Source organism: Stylophora pistillata, chromosome 8 (genome assembly GCF_964205215.1).
Source record: "Stylophora pistillata chromosome 8, jaStyPist1.2, whole genome shotgun sequence".
In the NCBI taxonomy this organism is placed as follows: domain Eukaryota; kingdom Metazoa; phylum Cnidaria; class Anthozoa; order Scleractinia; family Pocilloporidae; genus Stylophora; species Stylophora pistillata.
Window position 1 is genome coordinate 3,570,860 of NC_142526.1, and position 26,043 is coordinate 3,596,902.

Sequence of the window (26,043 nt, forward strand, 5' to 3'; positions counted from 1 at the left end):
TAAAATCTCGCAAAACGCCCGACGTAGCTTCTTAAATCGCCAGCTGTAAATGATACGGTTGGAAAGAGAACCCAAAAACACTACCACTTCGCCAGCTAACAACGACAACTATGACACTATTTGCTTTGAAATCGCCTTTGGAGTTTCATGACGATCTTACCAATGTACCAATCGCACCCAACATCGAAGACAAATAACTTAGTATTATCGCAACCAAGACAATGGAATCCGCGTTTGCTGCCCTCCTGTCTTTCTTGATTTTTTTAACCTCTTCTTGCGATATTTAATAGGTGTTGATTCGTTTCTTTTGGTGCTGCGTTTCGGAAAATACATACAGATTAGTATAAACCATAACAATAGTAACTGCAGCAAAAAATATGCAAGTGATAACAATAGTCATTGTATGAAAAACTCTTTGGGTGACCAACACTTTCGAGTCATCACTATAAAGTATAAAGCGGAGAGCAATCTCTTGTAGAATGTGATAATATGACATCAACTAGCTCGGCTACATGGCTATCTTAAATGAACTCCATTTTGCTTTCATGAAACGGAACCAAATGCGGAAAATAGAAAATAAAAAAAGGATTCTTAGCGCGAATGAGGTAGACGAAGTCACTAAAGGATACCAAATCGAATGATGGTTAGCGATTTATACAAAGCAATAAACATGAAAAGTAAGCAAATGTCCCATTTCGGGCACAATGACCGTTTGAAACAACTAAATTCACTTTTATTTAATAAATCAAATTCAGCAATTATGGTGAAGGTTCTGGGCTAAAAAGAAGTAGAAAGAGTCATTTCCGCTTCCTTTTTCGTGGAAAAAAGGAAAATTAGGATGGCCGATCATATGGCGCCAGAACCGATAATTTTTGTAAATGTTGTATCTGCATTTTCTGAATGCTGTTTAATTTTGCGTCTTTTCCTTTGGTCATAATTGTAAATAAACTGTATCTTTTAAGGATATTTATCTTTCATATACCTTTAAAAACACACCTTTTGATTTCTTGAGTGAAGGGAAATTTAGTTTCGATTCCGATTCTAACGAGCAAATTAGCCTGATTTTGCCGCATCTGATTTGATTTCAAAGAAACGCAAAGTGTAGGTCTGTAGTTAAAGGTCAAATGGCTCATGACTACCCTCGTCTTCGAGCAATCTTTCAGTTCTTCCCAACAGAGCAGCATATGTAGGTTTAGATCACATTTATTTACAGTTTATGCTGGCTCTTAAATCACCATGCCAGTTTTGTCAATCTATTCTGTATAGATACTTTTACTTTTTTGGTTAGTTTTCATTAGTTTTGGTTAGTTTTAATCGCGATATGTGATACTGCTTCAGTTTTGTTTTTGGTATGACACGAGTTTATCTCTGTTTTAACCATTTTCTTCCACTTTCGTTTCAATTATCGCTCTGAATCGTTTCTGTACTTGTCTTACTTTCCTTCATAACTTTGTATTCCGTAGATTTTCTCCCTTCGTCTATAAGAAAAGAAGGCGTCGTTATCTGGCTCCTTGCGCGATTCTCGATTTTGCAACTATTGATAGCGACAACAAATTAAAACAACTAGTGAAGCTTGGTTTCATAATTACGTAATAATTAATAAAATAATTATTAGAATTATCCTCAATACTCTGAGAAACTACAATTCTTCTGTACTTCTTGCGCTATTTATTTTCCTTGGCCCATCATTTCAACTTGGCAGAGTAACTAACACGGCAATATATGAGATGATTACACCCACAAGCTGTAGAAAAATGAAAAAGAAAAAGAAGAAAGGAAAACTATTAAGTATCGAGAATCAGTTAATCGACATGAGCATTTCTACTAACGAATCCTTCCGAAGTTCGGAAGCATTATGATATTAATGTAAATCTTAATTTCTTGATGTAAATCTTATGTCTGGGGTTCTTACGTCACTTGACTAAGAACATACGATGGAGATGTAAATATCTGATTTACAGTGTTTGCCCGAATGGGAATCCTTTTCTTGTTATCGTAGCTTATTAGTATTTAAAGGTAAAATACTGAGTTCACAACTCTTAGAAGCTTTAATCTAGAGTTTAGAATTTAGAATCCTTAAATCTATCTTGCGTGGTATATATAGGTTGTCGTTAGTTCACTTACCGATAGTGCGAGAGACTTTGATATCACTGCCAAACCCCCTATGGACATTCCAATTGAGTCCCCACGAAGGTGCATCAGAAAATGCAGCAGCTGATATTTATTTAAGATGGAAATACGAGAAAGCACATCTAGAATTCAGTACATTTAGAAGGTATACTCTTACGTTCGAAAGTGCTCTCCCCATCCCCTCTCTCTTGCCCCCCCCCCCCCCATTTTTTGTTTAAGAACTCTGAATAGAAGGCCCACGCACCTGGCATTTTCTTCAGAATAGGGAATTTTACTTTCTGATTTTGTCGCATCAATCCTGTCTCACCAGTAAAGTTATTTCGTTTTACCAGCTTGTTTTATCATGACCTGTTCCTTTTTAAATGAAATATTGATTTTCAGCTATTACCTCGGTTGCTTTTGTGATATCCTTAACACAAGGGTGCTCCCTTCACGGACTGTAGAGATAGATTCACATAAGAACGTACCTCGAAATGTTCGTTGGGTTCCGAGACGTTGGAAAATTGCAAAGTGTTGTAAAAGCCATGAATCTATATTGACATAACAACACAGTCTTTAAATAAAAGAGTCTCTAACGACGAGAATATGTTAAAAATACTACATTTAGTTCTTTAACTTGCTGACCGATTGCAAGATGAAAAACTGTTAAACTAGGACCTGCGATTGCATATATATGTAAGCCCCAAACATATGCACATGCACAATAATAAATACTACTAATGATCTAACACTGTATCGTCACCGCCTCTTCTCTAGACTCTTCGATACCCATAGGAGGGGTAAATAGTGAATATGCCTTCATCCTTTGCCTAGACCTTTAATAGCTATACAAGGAAAAGATTAATGCAGAAAATGTTATTAGGTTTAAGGTGAAGATATTAATTATTTGGATCGTATTCCTTTTTGTTACAGTAGAAGGCAATGAACAGGAGACAGAGGACGATACAGAGAGAACTGCTATGAACAATTCTAGAACAACAGGCACTCTGAACTAAAGAAACTTCAAACAAAAACAGGTAAATTATGAGAATATTTAAGAGAGACAAAGAACAATGAGAAACAGTGGAACTGAAATAAGCAGTATTAAATGTTACCTTCTGGTTAACTCTAACGCCACAAACCATAATTAAGGTCAACTTTGTTGCTGTGCCAATCCACCAATACAGAACACTTATCACAAATGTGATGTCTTCTTTAGTTAAAGAGTGCGATTTAACCCCCTGATGAAAATTAATGCATAGCAAAGGAATATCCATGGCAACTGTCGTCAAAAGGATTGGGGAGAAGACTCTGTCTGCCAGAGAGACTGTTTCACAAAGTCGTAAATGTTCCTTTCTCAAAGTCGCAATACTTAATTCATTTTGGCATTCTGCGGAAATTTTCTTTTCTAAAGTGGCAAACAGGTTGACCAAAATCTCACATGCGACATAAAACAACAAGAATGGGAAAACCCACGAAAAGGCGTTGAAGGCCCAATAAATATAGTGGATTATACGATATACAAATACTCCGTTCCAGGGACAAGAACGGGTCACCGAACTACGTGCATATAGGTCAACAAAACCAAGGCATACAGCATTACAGGTACAAAAGACACATGCAAGAACCAAAAGGAAACCTAATCTAGACCTCTTTGATATTCTTAAGATTGATGATTGCGCGAGCAAGTTATTGACAAATTTCGTAAAGCGAGATGGTCTTCTCGGCTTTTTGGGAAAAATGAAAAGACATGTTGTTGTTACCACTGCGGATTGCACATACCAAATGCTCAAGATCAACAAGAAGTAAAATGTGGTCAGATGTGCAAACCCTTCACAGAAAAGACTCGTGACAGCCTGCATAGCTACAAACCATTGCCCCAGCACCACCGCTGCACAGTAAACACGAGAAAAGATGCATCTATGAAGCACTGATTCATTGAGCGAAAGGTCTCCATAGCACTGCCCGCCTATTTTCATGAACCTTAAAACTGGGAGAAAGATGGGAGACAACTCTCTGCGGCGTTGCTCTTGATTGTTGTTCTCGTGGTCCTCTTCACTGGATTTTTTAAACCCGGTTCCGTTTTCCAAAGCGACGTTCGAAATTACTTCTGCACCATCTTCGGAAAACACTTGGACTTGAAAATTGGTTTCATGCAAGTGGGACATGGTCATTCCGAGGAGTTTCCTGGTCGAGGAGATAAAACGGAATATAGAAGTGTTTTTGACAAACCTCTCTTTGAAGGTAGAAGCAGATGGCATGTAAAATGCAATTGAAAACATTCCATGTAAACTTTTCAACTCTCATCAGAATACTTTTATTTGTTTATAGTACCTCAAGCTACGGTTAATTAGTTTTTTTTTTTGCCGCAGTTTCATCATTCACTAATTTAGGGTTTCATAAATTTGCTAGAACAATCAAGAAGATTGGCCTAGTTTGATACAATTAACACGTTACATGCTATAGATTAGAATGATCAAGAATGACACAAATGATAAGAATCAGACCCAATACATGCAAAAGTTTATCTCCAATTAGATTTTAATAAGTCGTGTTACATGACCTTGGCTGCGTGCTTGGAGAAAACCGATTTTTACCTGTTCATCGTTCAATACCCGCAGCGGGAAGATTTCAGTTTAATTGGTAAATGCTTTTTATATCATTTTGGTCTCTAAGCATGCTAATTATGCTCAATGCTGGAACAAAAGACATATTTTGTAGTTTTGGTTTACTAAAGGTTGGAGGAAAAAATAGATGGGGGCATTATTGGAGACTTTTTGAGTTGCAGTAATTGAAAAGAACTGCCACTGTTAGGACCGTTTTGCTCTTTCTAAACAGACTAAGTAGCTGGAAAAGGATGTCATTCGGAAAAGTTTTTTCTGGTGTATTGTAAGTTAAAGAAAAGTAATTGGACCTCGCGTAACTAAATCACACATCAAACCTACCAGTTTTAATAACATATTGCTATTATTTGTATATTGACATGCACTGAAAAATGTTGGCTGTGTTCAAAGAAAGACAAATGCTTTCAATTTATGAATCAAAAGGACTTAGCAATAGGAGAAGAGAAGTTTCCTGAATTTGCGAGAAATTGTTTTGTTTTGGTGTTTTGTTTTACATTTTCCAATGCGGTCATCTATTGCGATTTTTTTCTGTAAAATAAATGCGTTCAAATTATAACACTCAACAATCTGTTTACTATTGAAAATAACTGAAATTTTAGAAAAGTTCCAATCAATATTTACAATAGTTACAGGTATTAACTATGGTGACCTCACAGTTTTTTCTATATCGAATATGACATTCAAAGTCTTTAAAAATCAATGGGATTATTTTAACATCTGGCTCATTCGAAATACTGGGAAGCAAGATCCAGCAAGAGCAGAATAAGAAACCTAATATTAAAGAGAGAAAATTGAAAGACAAATTTGATTTCTAAGGTGTAATTAGGTTAGCCTTCCGTTTCTTAAGGAGCTATTCAACAAGATCGATATCTCTACAGAGTGCATGCGTCTTCTAAACACTCTAGTCTTCACATAAACGGAATCGCGCAGGAATTCACCGTTATATCATCTAAGGAAGAAGAACTAAGTAAACTATACTACAGTAAAATTTATCACAACATCTAAAAAAAATCTCAGTGCCATTTTTCGGCGCTGTCAAAAGCCTTCTGGTTTCCTTCCTACTTAAATTCACGATGAATTCTGCTTTATGTATTCTGGGTACTACCTTATGTCTTGAAAGCATTATCACAAACTTAAGGGTCCTCACCATAAAAGTAACTTGCGTGGTTGGCGCGACCTCTGCTATGCAAGATACATTAAAGGGGACAGAAAGGCGAAAGGTCAGGTTTTGGGGAATTTTCCACTGCGTTAGGAATACCTCCATGCTCGCTGGTTCAACAAACACTTACGACTGTGTGTGTCGCTTTCTTCACTTTATTGCAGTCATACTTTCGCACATCACAACTGTTCTAATCATTCTTCTCTAATGTAACAAGGTTTCCTAGTTTTATTGCTACACCCATAAACGCCCTAGATACGTACATCCGACCGCAAGCGTAAACTGTCAGACATTCATCACTGTTCGTCATCTAAGACTTGTGCACGACACTTATTTCCTTAGCGCTGACTGCTTTACCTTGTTCGACATCAATATGACCGAATATAATCCGATTATAATCTTTAATCACCACTAGAGATTCGTGACAGGAAACAAAAGACCAAAGCTGCTATTCGATAAGGATGTGGTTGGAACACGCAATACAAGCATGCAAGCGCACTAGAATTAAAGGAAATGATACTTTTAATTTTTATCAGTACTGAAGAGCCGAACTAGCAAGTAAGTCCATGTGAATACATTATGGCGGAAGGTTGTGCTCTCGTGACTACAGCTTTCTTGGCGATATTCTTGGCCTCTTTGGGCAATTTGCACAATGGCCTCTTCGACCATTATTACCATCGTGCACAATCAGGAAAGATCGTTTCTTGGCCACGAGTATTTTTCAGTGCAAATGTAGACGTTGGTGCTACGGCTGTCGTTACACGTGGTAACTTTCGAAAATTTAGGAGCCTCCAGCGTTCAAAGTTCCTCTCGAGGCGTTTTAAATACTATTCAAATGCCTCCTGTGCTTTTAACCCAGCTGTTTTCAAGATCCTACACAGTGGTGATGTTGAAATAAATCCCGGTTACGCACCTAACGGCATGACACGACCTCGAAGACAGAATCACACTTCGAAGTTGAAGGTATTCTACACAAACGCCAGGAGCATTGTCAACAAAGTTACCTAATTACAATTGCAACTGGCTAATAGTCAAGCGGATATCGTTGTTCTAACTGAGACGCATTTAGACTGTTCGATTTCAAGTGAGGAAGTTATTGGTAGCGATTATACTGTCTACCGGAAAGACCGCGCCGGCAATGGAGCTAGACATGGCGGTGGTGTTTTGATCGCGACGAAGAAAGACATAATCACCTCAATACGAGAACACCAAGATCTACCTTCTGAGTAACTATTTGTTGATATAATCACGGACGGAGGGAAGAAATTAACGATTGGAACATTTTACAGGCCGCCAAATAGTGACTTGAAGCCTCTTCGATTACAACCACAGATCTTCTCATTACTGGAGATTTTAACCTAAGCGAGTTTGATTGGTCTACGAACCATCCTACTAAATCATCTGAGCATCACTACCTCCTGTCTGAAATAGTTCAAGACCATTTCTTGTATCAAATGGTTGACGAGCCTACTCGTGGAAACAACATATTAGACCTAGTACTAACGACTAACATCGACCCGATAAATAACTTGGAAGTCGGTGAACCATTATCCGATCATAATTCAATAACATTAATCGTAAACACTCGCCCCTACCAACAACGGATCTCAACTAAAGAAAATTATGCATTCAACAAGGCAGACTGGAATCATCTAAGATCTTTGTTCAGTTATTCACCCTGGTACTTTACAATAGAACAACAGGACATAAATGCTAACTGGGAAGCATGGAAAGATCTTTATTTTGCAGCGGTAAACGAAAGTATTGCCAAGTACCGGCATAGAAGAAAAAACATCGCTCCATGGATTACGAAGGATTTAATTAAACTGTGCAGGAAAAAGAAACACCTTTATAAAAAAGCAAAAAAATCCAACAATGAAAATCACTGGGCCGCCTATCGTACTTTGAACAATTCTTTGAAAAAGAAATGCAACTCAGCCAAATGGAGACATCTTGAGGCACTCGCAGATAAATTGCAGGTAGAGAATAATTCCAAGCCTTTTTGGAACTACATGCGTTCAATAAGAAAAGGAACTAACGACCTATTGTTCCTAAAAGATGGAAGTGTAGAAATTACTGGGGATCAGGAGATTGCACAACATATGAACGCATATTTTGCATCAGTATTTACACAAGAACAAAAGTCCCTTCCGGAATTTGATCATGTTCTCAATGAAAAGTTGTGCAATGTATTATGCACACCTAGCGAAGTGGAAAAACATCTGAAAAACCTAAACATACACAAATCCCCAGGTCCTGATAAATTATCGCCTCGTATCCTAAAAGAATGTGCACTGGAACTATCTACGTCACTTTGTAACTTATTCAACATGTCGTTCCAATCCGGCTCACTACCCAACGACTGGAAAATTGCACACGTTATTCCAATTTATAAAAAGGGACCAAAATATAAAAAGGAAAACTATCGCCAGGTCTCGCTAACATCTATCATCAGTAAAACGGCGGAGAAGATTGTGAAATCGAGATTTGTCTCATTTTGGACGGAACACCAACTACTAAACCCAAGCCAATTTGGATACCTGGAAGGCCGATCGACAGTGTCACAACTTTTAAGCTGTTATAATGACTGGTGCTTAACAAGAAATTCGTCTAAAGTGTCTGATGTAATATTTCTGGACCTGTCAAAAGCGTTCGACAGTGTCCCTCATGAGCGCCTACTTTTAAAACTCAATAGGTACGGGATAGACGGGCAGCTGCACCTGTGGTTCAAGAACTTCTTAACCAATCGAAAACAAAGAGTTATGGTACGTGGATCGTACTCGGATTGGTCACCAGTTACATCTGGTGTCCCTCAAGGCTCAGTACTGGGACCGGTTATGTTCCTTATTTATGTGAACGAAATACCTGGCATCATCACGTCTACTGCCAAATTATTTGCCGACTATACCAAAATCTACCGACAGATAAATAATATCGATGATTCTATTGCTTTACGGATAGATCTGACCACCCTCGACCTATGGGCGGATCGTTGGCAAATGAAATTTAATTCTACCAAATGTGAAGTCATGAGAATTACACATAACAGAGACAAAAAGTCCACACGGTACAATATATCGAGTACAGTGTTGAGGAATGTATCTAATTACAAAGATCTTGGAGTTATTATGACTAGTGATCTGAAATGGTCAAAACATGTTGAACAAATAGTTCACAAAGCAAATAAGGTTCTTGGCTTACTTAAACGCACAGTAGGCGGTAAAAACAAAGATATTTTTTCAAACTTGTACAAAACCTTGGTTCGTCCAATCTTGGAATACGCCTGCCCGGTGTGGTCACCACACCTCATCAAAGACATCGATGAAATTGAGAAGATACAAAGAAGAGCCTCGCGAATTGCCTTAGGCCAAAGAAGACAAGAGATGGCGTATACGGAGAGGTGTAAAATTCTTAAATGGAACTCTTTAGTACAAAGGAGAGATTTCCTTTCCTTAGTGGAATGTTATAAAACTGTATTCAATCTAAATGGATTGAATTTCAGCGACTATTTTGAACTTTGTAAAAACACTAAATCGAGATCTAACCACCCATATAAACTACAACTCAAACTCGCAAAACTGAACTGTTACAAAAATTCTTTCTTTGTCAGAATTATCAAACCCTGGAATAGTCTTCCTATTAATTTATTTAATTTTTTTGACAGCCCTAACGTTCGTGAGTTTAAATCAAAATTGAAGAAACATATGAATATTTATTGAATCGTCATTTTATAATTGATATTTAGCTGTTTCTTATTTGACTTTTTTATATTTTTATTAACTAGTTCTGTAAGATTTTTCACATAAATAGGAGACCCTTGATATAGGGCCAACCTCTGGGTATCCTTTTCGTAATAATTATGTATTTGCATGTTGTTCTGAAATAAAGTATTGTTACTTCAGATCGTCACGACAATTTGTACGAAGCTCCTTTCTTGGTGTATGGTTAGAATTTCATTTAGGTATGAAGCCTAGCACAAAGAAAGATATGATAACAGGGATCAGGAAATTTTGGACGGCGAGAGGGCCGTAGGAAGGATCTTTGCCAATAATCATGCCTATTTTGTACTTCATAAAGCTGCAGTAGGATCAGCTGCACCATTGCAAAACCGTTTTTTGTAAACTGTAGCTCGTAGAACTTTGGCAGCGACTAAATCTTGACATAGAGTAAAGGCGATCTGTTTTACCTCATTCCCAACAACTAGGAAGGAGAAACTTCGTGCGAAATGACTAATTTTAACTGCAGCGACTGTATGAACTGAGAAAGTACTTGTCTGCAATTTGGTAATTTTTTTGTGGCAGGTGGGCACTACTTATTATTCAAAGTTCAGTACAATGGAGGAATAATGAGTGCTCTGTTTATGTAGGGTGGGAATTTTTAATACGCCGTCAGATAGAGCTAAGTAAAAACACATCTACCTTTTCTGACGCAAAGCACTCTTAATTATTGATATCTCTAAAGCTGCGCAAACCAATGAGCTTGATATATAATTTCGCAACTGAGAATGTGTCTACCTGTTTATTGAGCGCATTCATGTAAGTTCGACACGACCTCGTTGTTCTACGCCAAACTGATCAGTAATAAACGTTTCTAGTTTGGAAAGGTAAGTGTATCACCGCCTGATCAAGAATTTGGCGTCGAAATAATATGTCCGGTTTCCGCTGAGTAAGTTTGTGATAGACTCAGAGACGATAGCGTCGCTGTATAGAATTTAGAGAAGCATAATCTTTTATAGTTTCCAATAGGTATAAATATCGAAACTGCAATTATTCTCGTTTTTAAGGTCTTAAGAAGTGAGTGAGTTCGGGGTGATGATATTCCAAGATAAGAGACTGCCTACAGAACAACTTGAATCGACAAAATGAGCGTCAGCGATACAAGAAGGACGACATGTGGATGTCACTAAAAATCTATTTATTTACTTTTTTTAACCCATCAGTTTGTATGAATTCGTTTCATCTGGTAAAGAAACGTAAGTTAAGGTGTTTTTAATATCTACCGTTCCAACGCCATGTGAAGGTGAAGAGTGTCATTTGTTTATGGTGTGAAAACTCGAAATTAGCAAGTCAGATGCTAACTAATGGCTTTTGCGCTTCTGGTATAATAAACCAAAACGTAGGCGTAATTCCAACTCGTTTATTGTCTCTAATGTGTAATCGCCTCCCTTTTATATAGGTAATATGAGAATCATTAATTTAATCAATCAACTGTCACTGTACAAACAAAACGAAATATCTGGTTTCACAGGTAAAGAAATTGTTCTGGCGTGGGTGCGTCTCCATGTTTCCGACACTCCCCAAAGTTTATTCACTGCGTGAGAAACTTTCAAAATTCACGAAATGAAAATAAATCAATGTTCAATTATTCACGAACTGTTCAATTGTCTGCTGATTTCTCCAACAACCGCTGCGGTGCGTCGAGGTCTCGCAATGTTATCTCGCATAACTTGATTATCTGGTTGAACAATAGTGGGTTGCGTTGAATGTGTGACTTCATTGATCGCCTTTACTTCAATTGGAATCAAATGTTGCACTACTCTTCGAAGATAAACAGGACGTTTATTTCTGCTTGTTGTCTTGACGATAGCGGCACGAATCCTTCCATCGGTTCCAGGAATAAGTTCTTCTACTTTCGCCAGTTTCCAATAACATCTTGTCGTCGAATCGTTCTTCAGCAACACGATATCTCCGATCGATATTTCTCGAGCACCATTTCCCTTGTTTCCAACGCTCGACTGCTCTCGTAAACTAGTAAGATACTCTCTTCTCCATTGCTTAGTTAACTGCTGAAGTAAACTCTTGTGATGTCGAGCTCTTCTTGTTAATGACCTGTAGGTACTAATGATCTCGTAATGTGAGCTGTTTGGCGTTGAGCTGATCCGGCGACCATAGATAAGATCCGAAGGTGTCAAAGGGTAAGAAATTGAATCTGCGTCGTCGTACATGTATGTAATGGGTCTTGTATTGATTACTGACTCGATTTCCACTAGCACAGTTCGGAGTTCTTCGAAATTGAGAGTCGAACGACCAAGGACCTTCTTTAGAGGTCTTTTAATACTACGAACCAATCTCTCCCAAAAACCTCCCCACCACGGGGCCCTTTCAATAATGAAATGCCAGGAAATTCTTTGGTTTACTAGGTATCGCCAAACTTCGTCTGATCGTGCAATCTTGCGTATTTCCTTGCACGAAGACTTGAATGTTTTGGCGTTATCCGATGTAAGAGTCGCGGGTAGACCTCTTCGGCTGGCAAACCGTCTGAAGGCTAGCAGAAAATCTTGAACGTTAAGGCTTCTACATATTTCTAAGTGTACAGCTCTTGTTGACGCGCATGTAAACAAACATATGTAAACCTTCGATTCGTTGCGTTCAACTTCAGGACTCTTGGTTTCGATGAACAGTGGCCCAACAAAGTCGAGACCAACATGCGTAAACGGAGGATCTTCGGATACTCTTTTTTCAGGCAGATCGTTAGGCGGCAGAGAGCTGTAAGGCATGCCTTCGTATTTGCGACATGTTACACATTTTCGAATAAATTTCTTCACGGCTTCTCGTCCACGAAGCACCCAGAACCGTTCCCTTAATGTTGTCAGAGTATCTCGTATTCCACTGTGTTGAGTAGATTCGTGTGACTGCCTTATCAGTAGCTGAACAAATTCATGGCTTGCTGGTAATAGGATAGGTTTCCTTGAATTTTCAGGTAATGGTGAATTGTTCAATCGCCCCTTACATCTAACAACGCCTTCTTGTAGGTATAAGCCAAACTGTGTGACATACGTTGGCGGGGTCGACTTGTGATCTTCGCGCTGAAGGAATTCGATTTCCTTGGTGAACGACGATGCTTGCACTGACTTGATCCAGAGATGCTCGGCTTCCCTTAGATCGGTGGCCTTTAAACGCACTTCTTCTTCGGTACTCTCGTTTTGAACTCGCTTCTTGAGCTTCCTTGCAAACTTGATAACCAGGGTCGTTACACGGAGCAGACTTGTTAAGCTGTGAAAGCGCCTTATGTCGATTATCTGATTGATTCTCCTCTCTGGAGTGTCGTGTGAATTATTCACAAGTGAATGAGTGACAGATGGTGGATTCTTTATAGCTTCTTCAAGAGCAACCTTATCTTCGGATTGCGTCGATCGGTTAACGGGCCATTCAGAATTTGGTTTGTAAAGGAATGCTGCGCCATTCCACCAAGTCGTATCTGTGGAAAGTTCCTTAGCGGACAAACCACGAGAAGGTATATCTGCAGGATTCAATTCGCCCGGGCAATGTCTCCACTCATCCTTCGAGGTCAATTTTCGAATTTCTTCCACACGATGTTGGACGTACTGTTTCCATACTCGCTTGTTTTTGATCCAGCACAAGGCAGTCATCGAGTCGGTCCAATTGATTGTTTTCAATTGTTTTTCGTTAGAACTGAATTTGTGAACAAGTCGTGCGAGGAGAACTGCTCCCAGTAATTCCAGCCTCGGGATAGACTGTTTCTTCAACGGCGCTACTCGTGATTTTGAGGCAACCAAACGAACGTCAACTCGTCCGTCTTGATAGAGTGAACGCATGAAAATGACTGCTGCATACGCACGATGAGAGGCGTCGCTGAAACCATGAAGCTCTATTTCTACAGGTCGTGACTGAAAATAACAACGCCGAATTCGTACATTGCTGAGGCATTTCAATTCTTCAAGTAGCGTATTCCAAGTGATGAGCAAAGTTCCCTTTAAATCGCTATCCCAGTCGATTTTGTCTAGGCAAAGTTCTTGAAACAAGATTTTCATTGCAACGGTGAAAGGTGTCAGAAATCCAATGGGATCGAATATCTTGGCCGTCAGTTTCAGAACTGAACGTTTTGTTGCCGGAAGTGAACTGCCATATTTGTACAATTCTGTGAGATCGAAGAAAAACTCATCAGACGCAGTGTCCCAATTAAGTCCTAGAACCTTGACAATCGTGTCGTTCTTCACTTCAGAGCTTCTAGGTGTAGTCGATAATTTGGCGTATGACTCGTCGTCTTTTGTCGTAATATCTTGATTCGATTGGGCTCCGCTTGAAATTTCAACACTCTCGATCGCTCTCAACAGGGTGCGCGAGTTTGAATTCCATTTTCTAAGGTTGAATCCGCCTTCGGCCATGATTTGTTTTGATTTCTTGTAGACGACGAGAGCCTCCTCGTCAGTTTCTGTTCCGGTAATCAGGTCGTCAACGTACAAAGACCTTTCTAACATTTCCGCCATCTCCGGTTCGCTTTGCTTATACAAACGCAAATGATGCCTTATTGTGGCTCCCAGGATCGAAGGAGAAGGGCGTAGACCGAAGACAAGTCGGTTGAATCGAAACTCTGCGATCTCTGGTTTCTTCGCGAACGGATCTTCGAACCATAGAAATCGGAGCATGTCTCGATCTTCTTGTTTGATGCCCACCATCAAAAATGCCTTCTCAATATCTGCAGTAAGCCCGATGGCATTCCAGCGAAACTTAGTTAACATGTCGAAGATATGGGGAATATAATTGTCTCCAACTTCTAAACAATCGTTCAGAGAGCGTTCTTCCTTAGAATTCTTGGCTGATCCATCGTAAACGATGCGAACCTTTGTCGTTTCTCTATCCTTTCGTACAACAGCGTGGTGAGGTGAATAATAAACCCTCCTTTTATTGAGCTCGTTCGTATTGTTCAAATTTGGCACCTTTTCGACGATTTCCGTTCGCGTTTGCTCTTGTATAATCTTGTCATATTCGTGAAGTAAATTCGGCTCGTGTTTTAATTTATGATGCAAAGATCGCAGACGCGTTTCACACATTCGATAATTGGTTGTACACGGCAAGCAGTCTTCCTTCCATGGGAGAGCAACTTCGTACTGACGACCATTAAAAGAGATTTCTTCGCTTAGCTTAGCCTTAAGTGTCAAATGTGTTGCGGATTGGATGTCGTCTGTGATTCCGATGCTTTCGGTTTCCCAGAACCTTTTCAGCATATACGTGATCTCTTCAGCTTCATTCGTTTCGTTTAACAATGGTTTACCAGAGATGATAAGATTCGAGACGACATTGGAAATTTCATGGACATGTTGCTCTTCGGTAGGGCCTGACAGAAGCCAACCAAACTTGCTGTTGATGGCTATGGGACCAAATTCACCGCGGATTGACTCTCCAGTGACAATGTCCCAGTAATGATCTGAGCCAATGAGAATGTCAATGGAGTCTAGGTCGTACGCAGAACGGTCAGCTAGATCTAAATCTAACAAATGTGGGTATTTCGTGACGTCTATTCTCTTAGGAAGTGGCGAACAAATGACTGGAAAATTAAGCGCTGAAATCTCCACGTACTCATCTTTATTGCTTCTTAGTGGCAAAGTAACAACTTGACATTTTTGTTTACGATAAGCGTTTTCACCAAACGTGTTAAGGTGAAGGGTCTCAGTGGACGTTGCAGTTAATCCCAGCTTCGCTTTGATGTGGTCGGTGACGTATGAACGTTGGCTGCCATTGTCGAACAAAATTCGTACGGGAATGGACTTGGATCGGTCTTCGTTTGTAGCTATCGCGGTAGCAGTTTGTAACAAAATGCTCCCCTTGGCCCTCGCGGTCGACGTTGCGGTTACAGTGCTCCCCAAGGATGGAGTTTCATTTCCTTCTTCAGGTTTTGTTGCGTGGTCTATTTTATTCGTAATTGGCTCTCTGGTGTGACTCACAAGAGTCGAGTTTTGCCCTTCCCTTGAATTGTGATCGTTCAAACCAGACGTATCGGGGCTGTGATCGGGGTTCTTTGGCACAAATTTTCGGCAAATCGACTGATGATGATGGCCCTGACATCGTCGACAGTTCCTTTTGCATGAGCCACCATGGTGATCAGGTTTCAAACAAACGAAGCATCTTCGACTCTTTCTCAGGATTTCGAAACGAGCAAGAGGGTCACTCACATTTTCACATGAAGCAGAGTAATGTAATCCACCACAATAAACGCATTTAATTTGATTTCCCGAAGACGAAAATCGTTTGCCATCTTGAGACAAAAGCGCATTTGTGGTCGGCGTTTTATGATGATTAGGGTGGAGTTTCTCAAGGCTCACGTTAGTCTTCACACCTTCACTAATCTCGCGTGCCTCAACTTCCTGACGGATCACTTCTAACAGGTCGGACATCTCCCACACCTCCTTCGCGGTATTTCTAGCTACTTGAATTCTAATTTCATGAGGTAGCTTTGACATGATCACAGGAATCAATAAACTCCCATACTGGTGAGAACTTACACCCAACGATTCCAAACCTCTTATGTTAATGCTGATTTTGTCATAAACGAGACGAAGTTGGGCCGCTTTATCGCTAGTACATGCTGGAATTTTAAGCATTTCATCCATATGAGTCGATATTATGTTTTGCACTCTGCCGAAGCGTTTGTGTAATATCTCGATGGCAGACTTGTAGTTGGCTTCAGTTCTAGTTAGCCCTTGAATCGCTCTTGCTGCCTGTCCCTCCAACAGTGAATGCAAGTGATTAAATTTGTCGATTAAACTCAAATGAGGATTGGCGTGTATGGCGCTGTTAAAGCTGTCCCAGAAACCTTGCCATTGCGTAATTTCTCCTCTAAATTTCGGTAACACTAGTTTAGGTAATTTTGCTCTAGGCTGATAAGCCACTGAATTAGCGTTCATGCCAAAGTTAGTATGTAAATGAGAGCCCATACCTGAATTTCCTGATGATTGCATGTTTTCAGCGTGGGAAGTTGAAGCGACGTCAAAAGAATGAAATCCACCATAAGCTGCACTCCCGGGCGATTGGAGTTGAACATTATTTTTAGAAGCCAAAGTCGAAGTTCCATTTGTTCCAGAAGGCGTAATCGATTGTTGAGAACCAGGGGGCGTAGTATCGTCGATATTCGTTGTTGGGACAACCGAAAGTCCGTCATTGTTATCCATTAAACCAGTCGCTTCATTTATGACTAGCAATAGATCAATTACGCGTGAATTGATTTCATCCGATTCTTCTATTTCGGCTTCGACCTCTTCCACCGCGCAATTCTCTATGATTTCTTCGTCGAGTGTTTTTACCAAATTTAACTTCTCGTCTAGAGAAGCAGCAATAGCCTTCAGGCGTTTCTTATCACTCGTTTCAGCCTTGAGAAGACCATCCGCTTCATTCATTAGTTTTGTCATAACAGTCCTATTTCCACCTCGTTTGGCGCGAGTACGTGGTAGTTTTTCGGCCATTTCGTGTCTTATGTCTCAGGGTATCAATGCCCCACGTTGGGCGCCATATAATAAACCAAAACGTAGGCGTAATTCCAACTCGTTTATTGTCTCTAATGTGTAATCGCCTCCCTTTTATATAGGTAATATGAGAATCATTAATTTAATCAATCAACTGTCACTGTACAAACAAAACGAAATATCTGGTTTCACAGGTAAAGAAATTGTTCTGGCGTGGGTGCGTCTCCATGTTTCTGGTTTTTTTCATCGGCCAAGAGATTATAGTTAACTCCTTCGGTTGGAAGCGCTTGATCAACTTCCGTCAACATTCGAAATCTGTCTGTTAAAGGGTTACCTCATCAAGTGTACAAGCATGCAAGGCACTAGTCGAATTACAGAGCTGTATTTTTTTAAGTCGAAATATTGTTTTCCATTCTTCCCTTTTATTCATTTCTTTTTTTTATTTTCAAAATTAGACGTTCAATTTTTTTGCAACCGACTCGTGATGAGATGAGGGCAAACAAAAAAATAAATTCGTTTGACTTTGGCTGGTTTTTACACTTACTTTTTTTTGTAATATTTCCATAATGTCACTTACTCCACGTTTCATAATCCGTCGATGATCGTTAACCGCATTAAGTGAACGTAAAATTTTAACCGTGAAAGCATTCTGGAACTGCAATGGAAAGTCAAGAGCGACAAGTTTTAATAGTCATTTTCATAGTGAATTTTAATAGTCATTTTAAGATTCCGAGAAAGTGTCAAAGCAAATTTGATTGTTTAGTGTTTGAAATGCTTTATATTAAGAAATTCAAACCTAATCTGAACGTGCAAACAGACTCCATACGTGCTAAAATTTTTGTCTAACCCGCAAATTATTTTCTCTTATTGTTCGTTTTTAGTATTTATAGAACTTATTTTTATACGTTCTTGTCTTTATAATGACGTTATGTTAACGTCAAAACGTCGTCGATTTTAGCTTTCTATAGCTTTTTATCGTTTTTAAATTTTACAATGTTATCAAGCAACGTTTTGTCGCAAGTTTTTATCGTCAAAAGTTTTAATACTGAAATACTGAAATGTTTACTACTCAAACAAAGGCAAAAATTCTTCCTGTGTTTGAGGTCGCTGGGACTTGAAGCCAAAATTTTCCTTAAAATTGAATGCTATTGAAAGTTCTTCGCTCAGGCCGAAGTTAAACGCTGTTTCTACCATTTTTCATAAGTTGAGGGGAAGGGGAGAAATTACCTGGTGTCTCAAAGAATCAATTTTTCACGCCAGTTGAGAATTTGGGCTGTCAGTGAAACACAGAGTTGTCTCTACTTATTAACGAACAAACAAAGCTGACAAAACTTGAGTCAATACATCTGACGTCTGAATATTACAACGTTGACAATTTTGATTTATTTTCAGTGGAATATGCTAGACAGCAACAGTTTCCTTACCACGCGAAAGTTGTTTTTCACTGTATTTGGATATCTGAAGGTATCTTTGAAGGTACAATGTGCAAACGCAATTAACCAGTCTCATACGGGCACAATATATTGTGGTATAAAATGCTTTGGTAAGATCATAGCGCCATGAAATGCAGATTGGGCTACGTTGCATTTACCGATGGATTTAACATCGATCGTACTGAACAGTAATCGTTAAAAATTGAAAGTTAGGTGAATATAATCCACTCAACGCGAGCATAGTGAATTTGAATCAGCACTAGAGCTCAACTGAGGGTAAGGACCACAACATCTATTAGACAGTTTGCCTTACTGTTTCCTTTTAATCACTGGGTAAAAGAATTGTCACCTATCTTTTCGATGGATCATTATTCCAAAATTTTGTACATTCCCCAGGGTCTTTTTGACTTACCTTTACAGGAGCTACTATTTTATACTCGATAAACGTATCTGCTTCGACGTGGTATACAGGTGTATACTGTAAGTGTGTGTTTCACTTTAACGAACCTTGACATGGACTATGTAATGATAACATGCTAACTTCTTTCATTTAGGTTTCAAAGATATCAGATACGTCATTCAGTTTGTAAATAAAGAAATCCAACAAACAAGTCAGTGATCATAACCGCGCTTCTGCAATAACTTTTCTGTTATCTGATTCCAATTGTGCTTTCCAGCTGACAAAAAAATTGTAAAAAAAAAATTGTTTAAAGCTAAGTGGGCCAGAATTGTTCCCACATCTAATTCGCCTCTTATGTATTTACTTATCATAGCTTTCGTGCTCAACAATGATTTTTTTGACTTATGAAAAATACGCAAGCCCTTTTCTCCAGTTACCTCAGGAAGAAAGTCTAAAAGTCTTAATCGGGTTGCCACAGCTGGCCCAACAACAGTGAATCGATTGATTTTCGTTTAATTCCACAAATATCACACATTCGTGTCTCTGAAAGTCTCAAACATCTCTAAAGAACTTAAATATGTATTAACCAGTATTCCATATATTTTAAATGTGTTGGAAGTGGTTTTTTTTTTCCAACACCTAAGTAGTATTTTTCTTATTTCTCGGTTTCGACTCGTAATACACTTTTTCTTTTTCTTGGGACTTGCTCAGTTTTTTACCCTACTCTTTACACTACAATTTCTTTTTGATCTAATTGGAAATGCTGTGCACTAGCTTATAAAGGCGACACTAAAGGTGATACCACTAAGCTACCAATCTTCGTGCATCGTCATCGTTCTATCTCATGATCAACCAGCGAATCAGGTTAAGTTACCTAGGACAGTTCCTGCATACTAAGTATGCGCCTTCGGGTTGTTTACGCAATTAAAATATCAATTTATTGCCTTAAATTTCATACTTTCATGGTTGAGATCGTCCAGAACAGAAACAAGATTGATGATATAAAAATTATAATTAACCTATTGACAGAATTAGAATTATACTTGAAAAGATATCTCAAGAGAAAATAGCCTGAGAAGATTGTTACATAACAACAAAATAATCAGAAAATTCATAGAAGGGGCATTCACGAGTATCGCCTCCAGAGATGCCTACGTAGTCCCACCCAGGCTATCTAATTCAAAATTAAGTGCGAAAAATGAAAAGGCAAAAGTTGTTTACACTTAGGGTCACCTTAAAGAAAGAGGTGTTAAAGATGTTAAATTGAAATTTAAGAAGTATTCCTTTATCCTTAATTTGACACAGAATTTGTGGGAAAAAAAAAACCAGTCTGAGAATAATCAAAAGCATATGAAGCAGGAATTTCCAGGAATTCCTGTACAAGGCTAACTTTTAACACAGAGATTTACTCTCTCCCTTAACTAGCAGATTGACATAATTAAAAACATAGCTTGCCCGAAATATACTACAACAAGTTCTAATCACCGTAGAAACTGAACTTCTACTTCCATGCCAAATTCACAACAATAATAAGAAAAAGGTAAAATAAACTGTACTGAGATGAGACCGCCAAAAAGGAATAAGAAATAATCAACCTGCTTACTACAATTTTTGCAACGAATGGCCCAAAGTAATATTACATTTCCATTCTTTTTTTTTTTCTTAACAATTGAATAAGTCTAAAAACACACTTAACGAAAATTCTTGCAAGATTTCAATCTTTTCTTTTAATAAATGCAATGATTTTTCATTGATATTTAATATTCATATTTCTTAGCATTTCACTCCGTCCAATCAGGTATATCTGCCGTGACGTACCTTTATGGGAACCAAACTTCGAGGAGGCGAAAGATTCGGTGGACAAAACCAAATGTTTCCCCGCTTTTGCTTCTTTTGATTCGTTAATTAATATAGTTACCCCCCTTTTAAAATAAATAAAATTCTTTTTTAGCCCCTATGCTAATGCACAACATGAATATTCACAATGACAGGTGGGCAGATTGGCGCAAACAATAGAAGGACTTGCCTTAAAAGCTGACTTTAAACATTCAGTTAAGTATAATTTTTTCGTTTTACATAGGTATCACTTGATGAAGGACGATTTGGACTTGTGAAGCGGGCTGGTTGGCATTATTGCAAACTATAGTCTCAAAGATAAGTATGAAGTATAAATGAATATTTCGTGGGACACAAACTAAGAAAAACTACGAGCAAGGTGAGAACCAATGAAGCATTCTCAGTCTCCTAATTAGAAGCTCTTTAGTTGTCAGAATATTCATACTTTAAAATTTCCGACTTGCAGAAGTTTCTAAGGCTATGTTACTAAATTATATAATGGGAAGATAACACCAGGATAAAATAGAGACATTTCTTAATTTGTCACAAGCTATTGAATGGTCGCACGTTGTCTCGATCTTGACTAAACGTGTCCAGCCCTGCGAATTTTGTCATACGCGGAACGATGGAAAGACAAAACCTAAGGAATTCAAATTTATCGTTGCCGGATGGCTTTTCGTAACTAGCAAAAATATATTTCTTTTTTCAACGGACATTATTTTCTCAGACAAGTACAACTACTAAATATTTTTAAATCCAAATCAAACGTGAACAGGAGCTTTGGAGCTGGTATTCCAGTCTGTCAGTCAGAGTTTGTTATCATTAGTGTTCGTTTGGTTGATGCCTTCAAATTTTAAACAGCGTGCATGTATCTGCAATCTACTCTAGAACGTTCAAGATCAAGCAGCATATTACAAAAAAAAAAGAAAGAAACATGGAGATCATCACCAAAGTTATCCATTCCTTGTTAGTGTTGACAGCCTTGCTGGGAAATCTTTTGGTTTGTCTTACCATCGTGAAAAACAGGATTTTAAGAACACCGGTGAATTATCTGCTACTGAATCTTGCCATAAGTGATTTGATGATCGTAACATCCTTCACCCTAAGACATATCCTTGAGGGATTATACCATCATCCTCGAGGTTTGCAAGGGATCATCTTATGTAAAATAATCACTTCTGATACATTTACCTGGGTTGGAGCGGTGTCTTTAGCGATGACGATGTTGGTTTTGGCGTACGAGCGATACGCAGCCATTACTTTCCCACTTGGAACAACATCAAAGCTAAGCCACAAAAAACTAAAGATTTTAATAGGCCTCGGCTGGTTTCTTTCCGTCATCTTCAACATCCCACTATTTTACGTCAGAGGCCTCAACCAACAGCGTGGACATTGCGAAAGCCATTGGGGAAATGTAACATTTGCAATAAGTTACAATATTGCCTGGTTATTCTTTATTGGAATAGCACCGTTCTGTTTTATGGCTTTTTTCTACGGAAAGGTTATACTGCATTTAAGACGAGAGGCAGTACCGAGACAACTTGGATCATTGGCCGTTACGAAATCAAGACAGAAAGTCACTAAGATGCTTTTGATAATAACAGCAATTTACGGAGTTTGCTATATTCCAAATCTGATTCTTTATGTTGTATGGTACTTTGCATTAGAGGCAGAAGTCATGTACACGATAAATGAGGTTCTTCTTGTTTTGATATTAGTAAATTCATGTGCAAATCCCTTTGTTTATGCCGCACAAAGTCGGATATTTAGAAGAAATATGAAAAAAATTGTATGCTCGTGCGAGCAGTGGTCTAGAAATCGGGTAAATACTTCGATACATCCCTCCAAATCACTGAAGACCTTAGAGATAACTAATTTGCAGTTGATAAGCTTTGTGCCTTTAGATAGCCCCAAAAAGGGATTGCAATTCGACAATTTAGGAAGTTAATTAACAGTGGATGAATTTGAAGTTGAGTGTCGAAGCAATTTGAAGTTGAGTATCGAAGTAATTTGAAGTCGAGTGTCGAAGCAATTTGAAGCTGAGTGTCTACGGCAATTCAGGATTGTACCGATCTTGGAACACTACCCTTGGTGGTTTGTCATAAAACTTGTGCCACTCGCTCGACCTATTGAATAAAACTTATCGACAGGAGAACGAAAAAACTTTCAACGCTCAGACACTAATTGTCGTTAGAATATCGTTTAAATTTGTGGTAATTCATTTTACACATCACGCTGATACATTAATGTATATTTGTTAAAATGTAAGCTTAGTGTTGACCATCGATACAAACAGGAAAACTTAGTTAATATGTAATTTGGATTTGTTAACCATATTATCGATCATCAGATGGAGAAAAATCCTCCAACGCAAAAGTCGAGAAAAAAGCCCTAAGAAGTCCTTGAACATACTCTAACGAGACAAGAGCAATTCAGAGAGCCAAAAGTTTCTCTTTTGTGTCAATTCAAAATTAGTTCCTTTAAACTACTTGGAATTTCCTAAGATTCTCGCTGGAAAATAATACTACATTAGTACATCATAAGATAGCAAGTTAGACCAGATAAATCATAGATAATTAAAGTGGTTATGCAAATATGACGGTAAATTGATTGATTAAAACTTTTTTGCCTATTAGTGTATTTGCCCAATTGACCACTAAAGGTCTGAGTGAATAGTTTCTGAAAATGCGCTGAATTTTGGATTGGATTTTACGAGTACAATTCATTACACAATGTGTCAAGATTCGCTTTTGAACTACACTCATTGCTCGGCTCTCCTGAATTACGCTAGCACTGGTCCTTTCGTTTGTTCGCTCTGCAGACTCCCGCCAACTGTATTGTACATACTACTCTCGATTACAATTTTTCTCTCCTTGGTTCCGACGTCTGACCTCCTCCACAGAAATTGCGTCACCGCGGTTTTCTTGATAACAATTCGCGGGAGTAGTACGATAATTTAAAACTTTTCTCTTTATTAATACTGGCGCCCAATAAACTTGAAAGGTTTTGTCACCGCCGACGCCAGTTTTTCTGAGTCTACCTTTGTAAACGCTTTTACCAAACCTCGATTGTAAGGAAGTGTTAAATATCTTGCTCGAGGAGGTATAGGTTGACTTGACGAGAAAATCAGCTTTCTTTATTGCTGGCGGTGCATCATCGTACCAGTCTGCATGGTGACGATCTTTCTTGCCTTCGATAACAATATCGGGAATAGGTTTCCTTGCAAGACTATCAGTATTGTTGTTCATGATTCTTTTTGAGTAAGTTTTCGGGAAATCTTGATTTTTATCATTTGACCCTGCCGAAGAACCCATTCTGCTTCTCGATCCAAGCTTTTTCCCTTCTACGAAAAGCGCTTTAATTGGGTGCTTGGCATTGATTGACAATGCTTGTACATCGGGAATGCAAGGAAGTCGAAACCTTTGTTTAGTTATTTTCGCCCTCTCGTAAGAACAACCCAGCGTCGAACTTGAACGCTGTATGGTTGATAATTCTGTCTTGATTGTCCCGGTCTTTCCATCTCCCTTTCTCATCTTAATCAAGGTAGAAGAGTTCGTTAATACTGGCGAGATAATTACAGAATTTCCCTTACTTTTTTCCTTTCTCGGATATCGCCAGTCATTGCTACCTGTCACTGGTTTACATGTATAAAATTTCTTTTCTTGCTTGTTTTCCTTGCCGTCATTTGCTTTAGTCTGGGCATCTTTCGGGCTAAAATTGACCGCTCCATCTGCAATTTCTTGCGGTTGAGTTGTTTTGTCTTTTAAACACCATTTAGAATCCAGATAAACTGTTCTGACTGACAAGAAACTCATTAAAACGGTGTCCTGCCAAAAGAAATTTATACAATTTTAAATTTGCAGTTGGGCGGCTTCTGACTGCAGCCAGTTAAATATGAAATTATCATTTCCTTACCCCTACCGACGCAGCCCAAACAGTTTCTTTAGAAACTATCAGTCTCTATTCAAATATGCCTAAAGTTATGTCTCGTACAAATAAAAAAAAAATGATTATTTCGTTTTGAAATAAAGCGATATTGATTTTAATTTTATAAAAAATAAAAGATAAGAGAAACAAACAAGAAATAGAAATGCTATTTCAAGGTGGATGTTAAGCCAGTAAACTGCATTCGATTTTGTCTTTTTTTTCCATAAAATACGCTTATCTATTAATGTACTGGACTGGGTTAAGCTTTTTGTACCTGTATAGAGAAGAAAACGGTAAAAAATAGAAATTTTCTACTGCATCCAAGTATTATTTCGAAGAAGAGCAGTTTAAAATGCATTATGTTTTTCCGGTGGAATATCATGGACAATTATTCATGTACTGATCTCGACATTTCTCAGTTGGGAAAACGTCCGAGCATAATATCCTGGCTACGTGCAATTTATTTTAATGAGTATGATACATCAGTTTACCTTTGAAATGATTTTCTCAAAATCTTTAATGCCGACAACGGTTAGGGGTGTTTTTTTCCACTGTTGCACGCTTGAGAAAGGCACTCGAGGCAGGACCTTGCTGGATTTACCAAAGGCTACAAAATTCTATTGTAGAACTAACTTGCGATCTGTCGAGCTATTTTCCATTAATCTGTTGACGGGAATGTTACGGTCCTCGAAGCTACATCTAAGGTTAAACAATGGCCGTCGTCCAGCGAACCAAATGAGCATTTGTCCAGGTGTATCTCGTTAAGTTCATTAAAATTGTTTTTCCGTATGAATAAAACTATCGTCACTTCCAAATGAAGTATCACCAAAATTAAACATCCTCTCATTATTTCCGCGAGTTTCTAACACACGCAAGACTGGCAAAAAATTAGTTCGAATCTGAAAATTGCTTTTTAACTTTTCTTACCCGAAAATTTAATGGGTGAAGTAGATTTATTTCAAACGCGCTAGTCATATTATATGAGTTTCTATTTACTTTACTTGGTCCTTAGAGGGATAGAGTATGTCTTTTGAAATAACGTCGTTACTAGAGTCCATTTTTAAGTTTGACTAGCAGATGGTGCTGTGTAAAATTTGATTGGCTAAGAACCTCTGACGTGGGGGACGTATACAATAAACAAGTACTTCAGCCGGAGAAATATTCATGTTAAGTGACAAGGCGGTAAACTTCAAAGTAGAATCAAATTGGTAAAACACAAACGCATTCAGTCTCATTTGCTTGCTTTGGGCAGTGTTTTCCGTTAAACTTTGACAAATATCAGAAGATGGATCATACCTTTCTTTAAGCAAACAAAATCGATTTCAGGTAATACATCGAGAAACACAAAAATACATCGA

The 26,043-nt window shown here is 38.5% G+C and overlaps 4 protein-coding genes across 5 annotated transcripts; 1 reads left to right on the plus strand and 3 right to left on the minus strand.

Moving 5' to 3' along the window:
- Positions 1 to 1,187: 1,187 nt before the first annotated feature.
- Positions 1,188 to 4,356, minus strand: LOC111342597 (uncharacterized). The gene is made up of 4 exons (XM_022949694.2): positions 3,225 to 4,356; positions 2,598 to 2,660; positions 2,125 to 2,214; positions 1,188 to 1,744 (listed from the first exon to the last, which is right to left on the minus strand). The coding sequence occupies exons 1-4, from the start codon at positions 4,281 to 4,283 to the stop codon at positions 1,691 to 1,693; spliced, it is 1,266 nt and encodes a 421-aa protein (XP_022805429.2). The 5' UTR covers positions 4,284 to 4,356; the 3' UTR covers positions 1,188 to 1,690.
- Positions 4,357 to 10,791: 6,435 nt separating this feature from the next.
- Positions 10,792 to 17,317, minus strand: LOC148724468 (uncharacterized). The gene has a single exon (XM_088730939.1). The coding sequence runs from the start codon at positions 17,087 to 17,089 to the stop codon at positions 11,258 to 11,260; it is 5,832 nt and encodes a 1,943-aa protein (XP_088587065.1). The 5' UTR covers positions 17,090 to 17,317; the 3' UTR covers positions 10,792 to 11,257.
- On the plus strand, positions 10,831 to 23,355 carry LOC111342615 (neuromedin-U receptor 2-like). Of its 2 annotated transcripts, XM_088730950.1 has the most exons (3): positions 10,831 to 10,864; positions 21,003 to 21,137; positions 21,647 to 23,355. In XM_088730950.1, exon 3 carries the CDS (start codon positions 21,693 to 21,695, stop codon positions 22,704 to 22,706), a length of 1,014 nt encoding a protein of 337 aa, XP_088587076.1. In that variant the 5' UTR covers positions 10,831 to 10,864; positions 21,003 to 21,137; positions 21,647 to 21,692; the 3' UTR covers positions 22,707 to 23,355. The 2 variants fall into 2 exon arrangements, with proteins under 2 accessions (XP_088587076.1, XP_022805449.2); XM_022949714.2 differs by lacking the exon at positions 10,831 to 10,864 and having other exon boundaries at positions 20,801 to 21,137.
- On the minus strand, positions 22,943 to 24,657 carry LOC148724469 (uncharacterized). The gene has a single exon (XM_088730951.1). It carries the CDS (start codon positions 24,571 to 24,573, stop codon positions 23,605 to 23,607), a length of 969 nt encoding a protein of 322 aa, XP_088587077.1. The 5' UTR covers positions 24,574 to 24,657; the 3' UTR covers positions 22,943 to 23,604.
- Positions 24,658 to 26,043: the final 1,386 nt, after the last annotated feature.